The 13,665-nt window shown below is 42.3% G+C and overlaps 1 protein-coding gene across 8 annotated transcripts in view; it reads right to left on the bottom strand.

The window, feature by feature from the left end:
* ATP6V0A1 (ATPase H+ transporting V0 subunit a1) overlaps positions 1-13,665 on the bottom strand; it is a 60,219-nt gene that overhangs the window by 24,082 nt on the left and 22,472 nt on the right. For 4 of the 8 annotated variants that reach the window (XR_004344403.1, XM_030295277.1, XM_030295278.1 and 1 more), the window contains exons 6-14: positions 10,324-10,427; positions 9,828-9,954; positions 7,686-7,768; positions 6,977-7,070; positions 3,258-3,470; positions 2,437-2,587; positions 1,413-1,552; positions 921-1,078; positions 375-465 (exon numbers count right to left, since the gene is read on the bottom strand). Coding sequence is in view for 7 of the 8 variants with exons in the window: in XM_030295277.1 (XP_030151137.1) it covers positions 375-465; positions 921-1,078; positions 1,413-1,552; positions 2,437-2,587; positions 3,258-3,470; positions 6,977-7,070; positions 7,686-7,768; positions 9,828-9,954; positions 10,324-10,427 (1,161 nt within the window). In the remaining variant the exon portion in view is untranslated. The remainder of the gene's footprint in view (positions 1-374; positions 466-920; positions 1,079-1,412; positions 1,553-2,436; positions 2,588-3,257; positions 3,471-6,976; positions 7,071-7,685; positions 7,769-9,827; positions 9,955-10,323; positions 10,428-13,665) is intronic. The other 4 variants (XM_030295280.2, XM_032595724.1, XM_030295279.1 and 1 more) reach the window with 1 other exon arrangement.

Raw genomic sequence — 13,665 nt, 5'->3', positions numbered from 1 at the left:
TTGGAAGTACTCTGGACAAATACACAAAAGACTTTCCAAAAACATGTCAACTGAAGGGGCGCCTGGGGGGCTCAGTAGGTTACGTGTCCGACTCTCGATTTCGGCTCAGGCAATGATCTCACCATTCGTGGGATTGAGCCCCTGCACTGACAGTGCAGAGCCTGCTTGGGATTCTCTCTCTCCTTCTGTTTCTGTCCCTCTCCTGCTTGCATGTGTGTGCTCTGTCTCTCTCAAAATAAACAAATAAACTTAAAAAAAAAAAAACAACCTTCAGCTGAAAACCAAATAACCATTTATCTTCAACTTAATTCTCTCACTTCAAGGTTACAGTTTCAAACTCTGGTGTTAGACATATAGGAAAGAAGTGCTCTTACTGGATCAATGCCAAAAGGGTATGGTCCACCAAAAACTCCAGGGACAGCTGGATTCAACTGTAGAACAGGGTTCCCCCGAAGTGTCTCATCCCTACCATGTTAGAAGAAAAGTTCCATTTGTTTTTATCAAGAGCGGGAAACTGCTAGGGTCCAAAAACTGGTCCTAAAAGAAACTACTACAACTGTCTTGTCTCTTCAATAAAAGAGGAGGGACTAGCATCTGAGAATGAGAAGGGATCAGCAATAACAAAAGAACACAACAAACAAATACACCTACATAACCAAGCAGGGAATTTGGGGAATCTGCTTTTAATTTACAAAAAGAATCAATGTGCCTACATTTATAGTCTCAGTTTCTTGAGAGTACTGAAAGAATCACAAAACACTTCCCAGGCTGGGGCATAAATAAGAGGGGACACTACATTCTTCTGAAACTGAGACACTGTCAGCCACTTCTGAAAGAAGTAGAAGTTTACCACTTGTCTGGAAGATCAGAGCTGAACAGGAAAGGAAAAAGCTTTGACTTTCGTCTTCTTTGCAACTTACGTCCAATTATACAAAGAGAACATTGGCCGTACGCTCCAGGATGACCCGAAGATATTAAGAGACTTGGAAAAGCAATCATTGTAGATGAGGCCAGTGTAGATGGAAAACACACCCATCAGGAGAATAATGTACCGGCCACTGAACACTGTGCTAAACATCTGGAAAGCAGAAGAAAGAGGTCAATGAAATGTACTCTCGGTGGCTCATGTTGTGACAATATTGAGAATATACTAGACCTTTCTTCTCACACTACTTTACCCCACCCTGGGTCAGAGAGCTTAACGTAAAGGTCAAAATACAATGCTAACAAGAAATTACTTTCACAGCACATGGCCGCTTCAGTGTTAAAATGAATATAACTTCTCTATTCTTGACATGGCCTCTGTAACTTCTCTATAACTTCACGAATAAAAGACTTCCAGATCATAATTTTATAGTGACTGCTTGAGGAATTACAAAGTGTCAGTCCGACGCAGATTTGACAAACATTACCTCATTCTCGTTCTTCTGGGAGAGAAGCCGGCTCTCCCTTAACACCATCCATACAGCAAAGAGGGTCATCAAAATGCCATGGCCAAAGTCCCCAAACATCACAGCAAACAGGAAAGGGAAAGTGATGATGGTATATGGAGCTATAAAGAAACCAAAGGAAGAAAAAGACAAAGTACAGACAACTGTGCCCACCACCAAAAGATCACATTCCTCACCGTACTCTAAGATCTGTACAAGGGGACTTACTCCCAAGCTGTTGGTCAGATGGACTCTCAGGGAAAACCTTCCATGACAGGACCTCACAAAGCAGCTCTGATGGCATCTAGGCCTACTGCTAGCATTTTAAACAAAGGACACAGGAAATGCAAGTTTTGTCCCTAGCCCTGGCAACAGTGTAATTTGTTCTTGGATTCCTTTTCTCTAACTCCTGGGACACTGCTCCTTTGACAGGCCAGCTTTCTTCTCTTGTGCAGCAACCATTTCCCAGCTGAATAAAGCTCTCAGGTACGTGGGAGAAAGCCTGGAACCCAGAGCAAAGTCAGTCCTGTAGAAGACTCCAGCTAAAAACGAATTCCCAGACTCTTGATTTAATAATTAACTCTCCTGGCTTTGCTTTGTGCAATCTGCTTTGTGTCTAAAATGGTCAGTAATTGCTATATTTTCTCTGTCTAACCTGGTATAGGGAAGCCTTTTAAAAACATCAGATATCTTAGAAAAAACTTAAAGTACTTCCTGCAAATGGTGTGCTAGAGAAAGTCAGGTGTTTCATAGTTGTGAGGGCACACAAAAGAATCCAATCCGCTGAGCTCATTCCTATAAAACCACCTCTTAAAAGAGTGCCACCCAGCAACAAACCTCCCTCTCTGTGTCAAAGTGGGCACGTCTTTACAGGAATGACACTAGAGCTGAGATCTTGACAACACTGTTAGTTTTAAGCCAGTTATTCAAGAACATTTGAAGGGAAGCATTAGAAGAAATAACAAACAAAAAAATCAAACCTCTAGAAGATTCAAGGTCTTTTTACCTGGGTTTATCTCTCTGTAAGTCCCGATTCCGTAAGCATCTACTATGTTCTGAAAGCCGTATGTGAACTTGTTCGTTTTGTTATAGGTTGGGGGAGTCTGATTTGTTTGCATCCTGTTCAAGATAGAGGGCACAGTGGAGCCACTGTGTTCCTGGGAAACATTGAGCACACATAGCAAAATTAGATCATCCTGACCATGAACATATTCATCAAAACTCCTCAAGCTGTACATATAAAATACGTGCATTTTATTCTATGTGAGTTGTTTCTCAATCTTCCCATCTTTGGGAGAAACCGGAACTAGGTATAAAATTTACAATGAAAAATTTATATTAAGTCTTGGGAAGAATATCCTTACTGTGAAAAAAATTCAGTTCTAAAATGTGTAACCAAAGAAAATATGGCACTTCCTTGTCTGAAGACAATCATTTGCCTTTCTGAGATTATCGCTGTTCTCTCCTCCTTTTATGGAGAAAGCAGCGAATGTTTTCAAACTCTAACTACTAAGCGGGACTGCCAGAGGTATCCCTCAGAAGTGGTCTGCTGGACAGAAAGAATGGATCAGGAAACAGACATTGTGGTCATGAGCTACCCTGAAGAATCACGGGTATACGACTAAGTCATTTCATCTTTTTTGAACTGCAGTTTCCACATTCGGAAAACCAAGATGTACAAAATGTATGGTTAGGATATAAGAGGAGTACAAGGTGAGTATAGTCAAGAACTCTGAAAGTAAAAATGCCACAAAAATGTAATTAATTCATGTTATTGTTGATGGGAACCTCTTTTCCTGGCTGCATGGTTAGTGGTGCGGGACTCACCGTGCCCCTTCTGAGTGCAAACTGGATGGAGTCGAGGTCGGTGACAGGGCACCAGACCTCGGCGATCAGGCACTTCTGGGTCACGTCTATGTTGCACAGATTCAGGGTGTGGTAGATGGCCTTCATCTTCCGCACCTTGATGAACCAGACACGGATGTTCTTAGCAGCCGCCTGCAGAACCCTCTGGCGGTGGTCCTCTGTTTGATTCAGAACCTTTTGGGAGAAGGGAACAAGGAGAGATCCTTCTACATACAGAACCAGTCTTAGATCTCAGCATATAAATGGGAAAGAGGCACAGCTTTCTGAGAAGGGTTGCTAGGGATCTATTCTTCTTCAGACTAGAATGGCTTTTTTTGGGCACCTGAGTGACTCAGTCAGTTGAGCGTCAGACTTCAGCTCAGGTCATGATCTTGCGGTTTGTGGGTTCGAGCCCCATGTCAGGCTCTGTGCTCACAGCTCAGAGCCTAGAGCGCTTCAGATTCTGTCTCCCTCTCTCTCTGCTCCTCCCCTGCTTGTGCTCTGTCTCCCTCTCTCTCAAAAAATAAAGAAACATTAAAAAAAATAGAATGGCTTTTTTGGGGGGTAAATTATAAGAACTTACAGTTTTAGTTACTAATATTTATTTTCTGTTAGCTTCAATCTGAAGAGAAACCTGAGAAAATTGTTTTTAGCTCTTCTATATTTTATCTTCCCACCAAGTCCACAGCACAATATAGGTCATTGGCTTTTACCTGGATCATTAAAGAGCAATGGCTTTCCATATGGAGTCTCAAACTCAAAGAAGTCAGCATCATCATAGGCCTGGGAGTTGATAAAATCCATACTTAAGAACAGTAAGCTGCAGAATCCCCTGAACATAAGCCAGCATCAGGGAATGATGGGAAAGAGGCAGGGCTGAGCACCGTTGTCTACCTATGCCAGAAGAGACTCCATGCCAGGGAACAAGAGACAGGAGACACTGTGGGGTCAGGAGGACTCATGGCCTTAGAGGGGATTTAGACAGCCACATACCACTGTTATCATGGGGCAGATGAGGCTTTGCCTTTCTGTCAGGCTTCTTGGGGGAAGGGGAGGGAAACATTTTCAGTGCTGATCCTTTGGAAATCAGTACAGGTTTTCCTCAGAGTGATCACGCTGCCGAAACCGAAACCACGGTAGAAGAAAGGGAAGGGACACTTTACATTCCACTGCCTTGGTAATCACCATTTAAGATTTCAATAGCAGAAGAGGGGCTAAGCCAAAGGGCGAGTAACCCATCACTCACACTTCTGTATGGAAACTGACCTTAAATCTCCACATTTCTTTACAGAGGAAAAAGTTATGCACTAGCCATGTTAGCACAAGGCTCCATCATACTCGGCTCATCAAGTCAATTCAGAAAAAAGTAGTAACTACTTTCTGAAGGGCAGTAGGTGGGGACTTCCATACAGGTTTCTAAAAAACCTGCAGGCTAGAGAAACTCTTATATCACTTAAGAATAAAGGAACAAAGTTATTTTCTCTCCTTCTGGCTGCTGACAATTTTACAATTACCATTCAAACTTCTGGAAGAATGCAAGACAAACGTGTAAGCAATGCCCTATTTGCTTTTCTCTTTCCCCATCCCCCACACCCACATCTTACTCCTTGACAGTCAATCCCTTTTTAAAGTTTCAGTTCATATAGCTGGGTACTTTAAAGATCAAATTCTGGCCACATTGCCAATGCCTTTTAAAAATCTATCCATGAGTCTAGGAGGGGATAAGACAGGCCTAGAACCCAGAACATACTAATTGGCCCACCAGCCACCAGCAGCTCTAGAAACTTTCGTCCCTTGGTTAAAGAGGTGAGTGCTTCTCAAAGGAGCCAGCAATAGGTCAAGATGGTGGGTCATACACTATGGAAGTTGGAGGGAAAAAGGACAAAGGGAGTTGAGATGGGAGTTACAGCATCTCTGGTGATTCTGCCTCCACTGGAAAGAACGGTCTTTGGGATTAAGTACAGAGGGCGCCCCTTATCTGTAGGGGACACCATCCAAGACCCCCAGTGGGTGCCTGGAACGGTGAAGAGTACCTAACTCTATAGATAGTATGTTTTTTCTTATACACACATACCCATGATGAAATTTAATTTATAAATTAGGCAATTATATTAGGCAATTGACAATAACTAATAATAAAAGTGTAACAACATGCTATAATAAAAGTCCTGTAAATGTGATATCTCTACATATCTTCCTGTACTGTACTCACCCTTTTTCTTATGAGGATATGAGAGGAAAAGATGCCTCATGAGCATGAGGAGATGAAGTACGGGGAGTGGTGTTAGGTGTGTGACCAGCATTAGGCTACTACTGACCTTCTGATGTCATCAGAAGGAGGATCATCTGTTTCTGAATCACAGTTGATTTGGGTAACTGAAATCTCAGAAAGCAAACTCGTGGGTGGCAGGGGGACAACTGTATGTTTTAATGTTTCAAGAGGGCAATCATCACAGTCTTTCAACAGAAAACAAAGCTCTAACTGGCCACCCTTTCCTTCCACGTATGCATCAATCATGACTCCTTCCTTAGGACTTTGTGACAATGGAGTGGCATAAGCCAACTGGTGATGTGGTAAAAATCTAGCGCAGTCTCTTCTTGGGTACTAGAGTTATACTAGGACCCTTTGCCTAGACTGTGTGATTAAGATCTAAGGTGACCAGAAGGATACACACCAAGCTGTCAAGAGCAGCTGCCTCTGGAGGGGGAGTGTGTGTGACAGCGGAATGGACTTTATGCATACTTCTTTATTACTTGATTTTTTTCTTAACTAAGCATACTTTTTTTAATTGTAAAAATACCTCAAACTCATGAAGAAGGAAATTGAATACACTAAGCAACAACAATTTCGGATGGATAGCATTCCTGCCGCGTTTAAGGATGATTAATGCTATTTTTAACAGTCATTCCCTGAAACTTCCCAACTCCCAAGGGCACAAGTTACCCATGGACATTTCTTTTTTTTTGGTGTCTTGGCTGCTGTAGGTGCCTAACAAACTGTTAGTATTTCAAGGAAGGAGAATGGTTTTCTATTATAGTATTTCTGATGAGGGAGCATAAAGCAAGCTGACAGGCCGCCAACACCCTCCCCCCAACTCCTAGATGGGATATGTGTGATATTCCTCCAGCACTCCTGGCTGCCCAAGAACAAAGGAAAGCAGAAAACTAAGGTTAACTGATAGAGATCATAGTCCTGCAGGACCTAAGTCTCCATCACCCTTCCACAGTGATGTGGGAAACAAAGGCAGAAGGAAATGGCAGATAGAACTCAATTTCCTTATAACCTGCAGCCCATTGACAAATACTTGAGGCTGGCAGAATAAAATGTTTCTCCAGGAATTCCTTACTGTCTTAATATTAATGCTTTGCTAAAGGGAAGAACCACCTTAGCTTGACAATAGCTAGGCCTCCACTATCCTGGGAGTCTTCTGTAGCATATGAAAATCTCACTGGAAACTTCCCCTGGACTTTACCTCCTCCAACCCCATAGTATATAACCAGTCTCTCCTCATGGTCCCTGGGCAGCTCTTCCTGCCCATGGGTCCTGTCCCCGTGCTTCAGTAAAATCACCTTTTTGCACCAAAGACACCTTCAAGAATTCTTTCTTGGTTGTCGGCTCCAGACCCCATGAACCCCACTATCACCCCAAAAAAACCCTCATCATTTTACACACACCAAAATGCCCTCCAGCCCTCTGTTACCATTTGAAGATCGTCAATCCTGGTATTAACTCCAGAAGCCATTTCCTTCCTCTCCTGTGGTGTCTCAGGACAGGGATAGAGTGAGGCCCGGAACCTGGAACATACAGACACAACCTGACAAACATCGAAGTTTCTTAACCTATCCAATTTGAATAACCTCAGAAAGTAATCTTAATGTACTAGAAGGACCAAAACAGGATTAGTTCAGAGTGGTGCCCTGATCATGAATAACTAGGAAGTGTCCTATAGATAGAGCAGTAACATTTGAACAATCTCGACATTCTCTGCAGCTACTAAATTTCCTTAGATTAAAATTATAAAACTCAGTAATACAAATCATATTATAAGTTACTAGAGAAAAATGGCATGGAAAAGAGATCTCATAGGCAGAATTTCAGAAAAGTTTACAGGCGCAATACCTATGGCACACTGCTGGGTACACAAACCCATTGTCCTAGAACAATGCAGCATTTATAAACCATGAGTCCTAATTACTTTCTTTCCAAAGAAAGGAAATTGTGGTTTTGACAGTACTTTTAAAAATGAACTGAGACCGTTTCTAATTATTTAAAATAGCCCTAACATTATTAGAAGATATATGTATTGCATTAAGGTAGACTAAAAGGGCTATTGTTTCATTATTCTGTATCCTAAGGCTTAACAGTCAAGGCATTCTGATTGCACCCTCAGGGAGGCACATTTCTCTTACCCTTCACAGATTTTCTTGACTCTGTTTTTCAGCTGATCGCCTTGGAAGAAAATGATGAATACAGATTTGTGCACGTAGTCACCCTGGGCCCCAAACCAGAAACAGAGAATTTAGACTTCTACTCTGGAAGAATATTTCTTGAATAACCTACTTTCTTGGTGATATAGGAATGGGAGTCCTTTAAGGATACGGCAACCCTGCACTCGAACTATTATCCTCCATCTATTTCTTAAGCTCCACTATAAGAACATTTGTCCTATAATCCGTAATGCACAAAAAACTTTCTGTATTTGTTTTTAAACTCAACCGTGAGCTGAACACAGATGCTCAGATGATTCTCCTCGTAGCACAATATAGCCCTTATTACCAATTCAACTTCAAACCTTATACTACCTGAGTAAGTACGGAAGAGAGGAGAGGAAGCCATTCCTGCTTATTCCCATGCTTAGAAATTCCCAGATAAAGGGGACTGAGTAACTCTAAGGAACAGAGGTGGGAAGAATGTTGATGTAGAATCTCATGCTTCATGCTAAGTTTGATCTAAGGAGCAGGGAGGAAGGCAATCTATTCCAAATACCAAGTTTACACGCAAAGTCTGATGCAAGGACTGCAGGGAAAGATCAGAAAAATAAGCTTAACTGGGTGTTAACTAGTATTGTCTCTAGTTGCCTGTATTTCTCATATTCCTAGAGTTTTTATAATAAAAAGCAAACAGACTTCAGAAGGATAAAAGGAGATGTGGCGTGAAGACAATGATGCTACGTGTCTTAAATTCCTTCATTCTCCAGGAATAAACTGGAGCGCATTCTTTGTGCAGCTGCTCTGCTGTAGCTAGCCAGACCCCCTTTCCTCAATTTGTTGATAATAGTGTTTCTGTTGCCCAGAAACTTGGCTGAAGATTCCTGAGAACAGTTCCATAGGAGGTGTGACTGCAGACTGCAATGTCTCCACAAGCCAAGCACAGGCTTCAGTGAGTCTGTAAAACTGCTCCTCTGGGGGGCTCGTTGTACCCTAAGTGCCACCACCCTCCTGTTTAGGAGGATAAAAGGATGAAAGCCTCAGATTTTCAGCTGCCCGACCCACCCACTCTGAGGAGTCACAAATTCAATCTCTCTTCTTAGGTGGGACAAAGAATGGTAATCTAAGAAAATCCAAAAGATCATTTTCAACAGACAAACCAAGCCCAGGCTTCTAAATAATACCGATACAAAAGGGAAGTAAATTTTTTTTTTTTTTTTTTTGCAATACATTTAATCTTCCTTGCTTGTGATCCTTGACATCAGGACTCACGATACTTAGTGTAGGCTGATGTTAAGAACTCTGGCCCGTTATGTCAAATGCCAAGAGACTCAGCCATTCCTACTCTGCAAAGCACTGGGTGGGGAAGATTATCCTACCTTGTACAATATATTATCCTTAAATTAAGTTTCTAAATCTCCCAACAAACAAGTAGACAAAAAAACCTTACCAACTAAAAATTTTATCAACTTATCGAGCTCACAGTTGAGGAACTCTCTCCTTATATGGATATTACCAAACTTGGAACCAGATATCTTGCTTTAATTTTCATAAAGTTGATTTTCTTTTGGTCTCAGATAAGTAACAGAAAGCATATAAAGCTGAGGTTTGGGGCGCCTGGGTGGCTCAGTCGGTTAAGCGTCCGACTTCAGCTCGGGTCATGATCTCACAGTCCATGAGTTCAAGCCCTGTGTCGGGCTCTGTGCTAACAGCTCAGAGCCTAGAGTCTGCTTTGGATTCTGTGTGTCTCTCTCTCTCTCTGCCCTTCCCCTGTTCATGCTCTGTCTCTCTCTGTCTCAAAAATAAATAAAAACATAAAAAAAAAATTTTTTTTTAAATAAAGCTGAGGTTTAAGATAACTGGAAAAAAACACATTTATAATCCAAATAATACCTACACAAGTGGGGCTTGAAAATGTCCAGGCACATGTCAGTATACATCATCTGTACACACACGATGGGAGTTAAGAGGAAAAGAGCAGTATTTCAAATGTGCAAGTCAAAGCAGGAGTAAACATAAGGGCTCCTCTGTGGGAGTGTCAGATTCAGGTGGTACCATGCAGTGTCACTGCTCTGGGCTCCCTTTACAAGACCTACTCCACGGGACACAATTTCCTAGTCTTACAGTCACAGGATCCTCCAGGGGGTTCTCGATTTCAGCCTGTCGCAGGAACACATTCCCCCGGCACACCCGCCAAAGCATGCGCTCAAAAGTAGGGATGCGCTCCCGGTTAATCACACCAGCCACGAAGCTGTGGGGAGAAGAGGCAGATGGGGAACTCGATTCCATGCCACGGGACAGAGGGCTTTAAGACAAAGAAGGGAAGCGAGAGGAGAGGGGCACGGACGACAAACACAAGGCTATGCAATGTTACGCCAAAAGGGCTCCCAAAGTCTTATTCCTGGACCCCAGGATAGGGTTGACAGGACAAATCAGGAACTGAATCCAAGTGACTTAGAAACACCTCTCAAGAGGCTCAGAAGAGAACACATCCTGGAAGCAAGTGAACGGGCCAGCCTCACCACTCTTGAACAGCAACAATGAACATGACCGCTGCTCCCCGTCCCCCCCAAAAATGAACTGACCCCACTGACATATGGAGGCTTGCAGTAGTACTTACCCAAGTCTTAACGGTGTGCCCCTTCCCATCTCACTCGGCTCCAAGAGGGACGAGGACTCTTCCAACAAGTCTGGATCCGCCATCTGCTGATGATGCAATTCAGCCTGAATTCACAAATCAATTAATATCTAATGAAAATAGTTAGTGGCATGCAGGGAACGAGGAACCGGGAGATAAGTTCAGAAAATAAAGACGAGGGAAAAAAAAAAAAAAAAAAACCACCAAAAGAGAAGACAGCCACAAAAAGAAGACAAGAATAGGGGAAGAAAACAAAGAAAAGAAACAAGAGGTAAAGAAAGCTTTGTAGCCCCAGTAAAGGCATCTGGGGAAATGGTTTTTGAAATAAGGAATAAAGAAAAAACACTAAATAATGATGACATGTATAAATCTGTTACTTAGGTGGAAACCATTTTTCCTCTGTTTCCCTGAATAAGCCATGAAAGTACCAGGAAATACCTTTGCATACGGATGGAAGCTGCAACGTTTCTTCATTTTCAGCAAGACCAAAGCAGCTCTGAAGATACTCTCAACATCAAATTTCCAGGTAGCTACAAACTAAAATTTTCCCTGTGTGAGAATGTGAAAGATGGAGACTCTCTTTCCAAGGAGAAAAGCAAGGCACCGCCACTGTCCTGAGCACAGTGTGGACTGGAGAAAGGCGGAAGGGGCGTCTCCACGAGACTGGGTTTTCCATGCTCTTCAAAATTCAGAACACGAAAACTTTCAGCATGGCCACTGTAAAAAAAATGCTCCAAGCCATGGGCTTTAAAGAGTATTTCTTTCGGGGTGCCTGGGTGGCTCAGTTGGACGAGTGTCTGACTCTTGATTTCAGCTCAAGTCATGATCCCAGAGAGGTGGGATCAAGCTCCGTGTCGGGCTCCATGAGTGTGGAGCCTGCTTAAGATCCTCTCTCTCCCTTTGCCCCTCTCCCCTAGTATTTCTTTCTCCAAAAGAAGCAGCAGCATATTGGCTGGGCAGGCCTGGCCTTGACTGCATCAATAAAGGGAAGAAAAAGTGAAAACCTATCTGAATGCCTTCATTTCTAACCACGAATCTAGGAATATTAAAAAGTTCATGTTAGGCTATATAGTTTAAGGGTCACTGAGAACATAGCTGAAGCCAGGAATCTAAATCAAGTGAGAAAAAGTAACCAATCATAAGCCAATATAGAACATGTGGGCTAATTTAATTGTTTAGATTTAAAATGATTTCCACCACGACAGTTTATACAATGAAATGAAGGAGGAGAGGGACCTTCTCAGATGGAGGTCTATACTTCCTAGACTCTCTCTACCCACCACATTCTAACACCTTTTATTCTTACCAATCAGGAAGGTCTGAGAAGCTCTCTAAAAAATAAAGGCCAATCAACTTCTCTACCGCCTGATCTCCTCAACTTTAATATCCACGCACTATTTGTTTGACCAAAGACAAGAACTATGCCAGAAAAATCTTCCTTTTCAAAAGCAGAACTAAACAAAAAAATCAGGAGAATTTTTCTCTATCATCTTCATTCCAAACATTCTATTCCTGTTAACCCTGTGATCAAAAAATTGATCACGGGAACCTCACTTGGTAAGTCGTAGGAAATGTAAAGTTAAGGGGGGTGGGGGAGGGCTTTAGGATTGAGTATAAATAAACCTGAATATAAACCAAATGATTAGGTTGAGAACCTAAAAAAGAGAAAGCAATTTTCTGGGGAAGTGAAATCTAAAAGTTGATGCAGGATCAACATTCAACTCCCCACCCCCTTCAAAAAAAAGAAAGAAAGAAAAGGTAGGGCGGGCTTTGAGTATGCCAGAGGGCAGAGAAATATTGTCATGATATACGAAAAAGTTTAAGATGAGATAATGGGGGCACAGGTTTCCACTTGCTCTCAAGTGGAAATTTAGGGGGCTTTTTTTGTTTCTGCCTAATATCACATCGGCTTATTGCAAGCCACAGGCAACTTATTTTAAGGATCTAGACGACTACCTCATTTCAACTGGTTCTTGGGATGTCCCTTGGTGAAAAACAGTGAAACTGACTGCTACACACAAGACTCCGGCCTACTTCCCTACGCGGTTCACAAGGCCTGGCTAAAGTAAACCCAGAAGATCAGACTCAGTGCAAGCCTATGTGCTCTAAAGGGGACAACCGCTCTAACAGCAAAAAGTGCTGAGCAACTAGACTCCTCTGAAAACTGCATCTGGGGACTCTGGGCACAAAAAGGACCCAGCGGAATTAAAATTAAATGGAAACTTGTGATGATATTCTAATTAATAATCTCACCACTTCATACTTAAGAATCCTAAATCTTAGAGAGGGGAGTAAAAAAAATTTTTTTAATAAAATAATTGGGCCTCATGGGGAACTAGGAGGACCAGACCGCTCACTGAGGGCCTTTAAAACAATCTCTAAAACCACACTGTGGGGTACCTAAATCCTATTCTGGGCTCCCTAATAACAATAACAACACTGCCAACGTGCCTTTAAATGACTTGCTATGCTCTCTGGTTTACCCTTTCCCCCAGTCGGAACACTGAAACCATGCCCTGAAAGAGGAAGTGGCAGAATTTCTGAGGCTCCCTGTCTACACTGAAATAGAAGTAGCACATCCGGATCCAGCTGCATTAATTACCAAGAGCAAACACTCTTACTTCCATCTCCAGTGAGAGAGAAATCGCATTTCATCACTTCCGGTATTCACCCAAGCCCCAAAGGAGAAGGCAGATGGGAAAGAAAAGTAAAGAAGAGCAGATGGATGGAAGACTCAGGAGGAAAGGAGGCAGGAACCTGCATGCCATTAACCATTACTTTTCCAGTCTTCTTTACGTTCTCATGGGCTAGGATGCTTATGGTAAAAGATGCAGAGAGCACTCTTCAGCTCTCACAGTTCTTCATAAGCAAGAAGACTGAGAAAAGGATAATCATTAACAAGTCATTTTAATTGCTCTGGATGAGAAATGGCTAAGTTGAATTTGTAATCATCTTAAATCATAAGAATATCGAATTTACGCTTACTCTTCCCCTTCCAGATGCCTTGCCAATCATGACCGCTATGCCTAAAGACGGAAAGAACCCTTTCCCGATTTGGCCATTTTCTGCTAACTCATTATTATAAATTATTGATCATGTTCACCAAATTATATAAAAAAGAAGGACTCAAAACTGGTTGTATTTTAGGCCGTTTGCAAACTGTGATTTCAGGCATGGAAGACAATCTCACGCAAAAAGTGCCATTTCTGAGATTTGAGGGTCCCATGTTTCTTTTTCTTTTGCATTATTTAACGTGCACACTCACATGCCCAGATGCACTTACACTGTGAGGTCTTATCACCTGCCATGGCAGCGACAGCTGAG

Source organism: Lynx canadensis, chromosome E1 (assembly GCF_007474595.2).
Source record: "Lynx canadensis isolate LIC74 chromosome E1, mLynCan4.pri.v2, whole genome shotgun sequence".
Taxonomy (NCBI): Eukaryota; Metazoa; Chordata; class Mammalia; order Carnivora; family Felidae; genus Lynx; species Lynx canadensis.
Note: the sequence above shows the minus strand (reverse complement) of the source record. Positions and strands in the feature narration are given on the sequence as shown.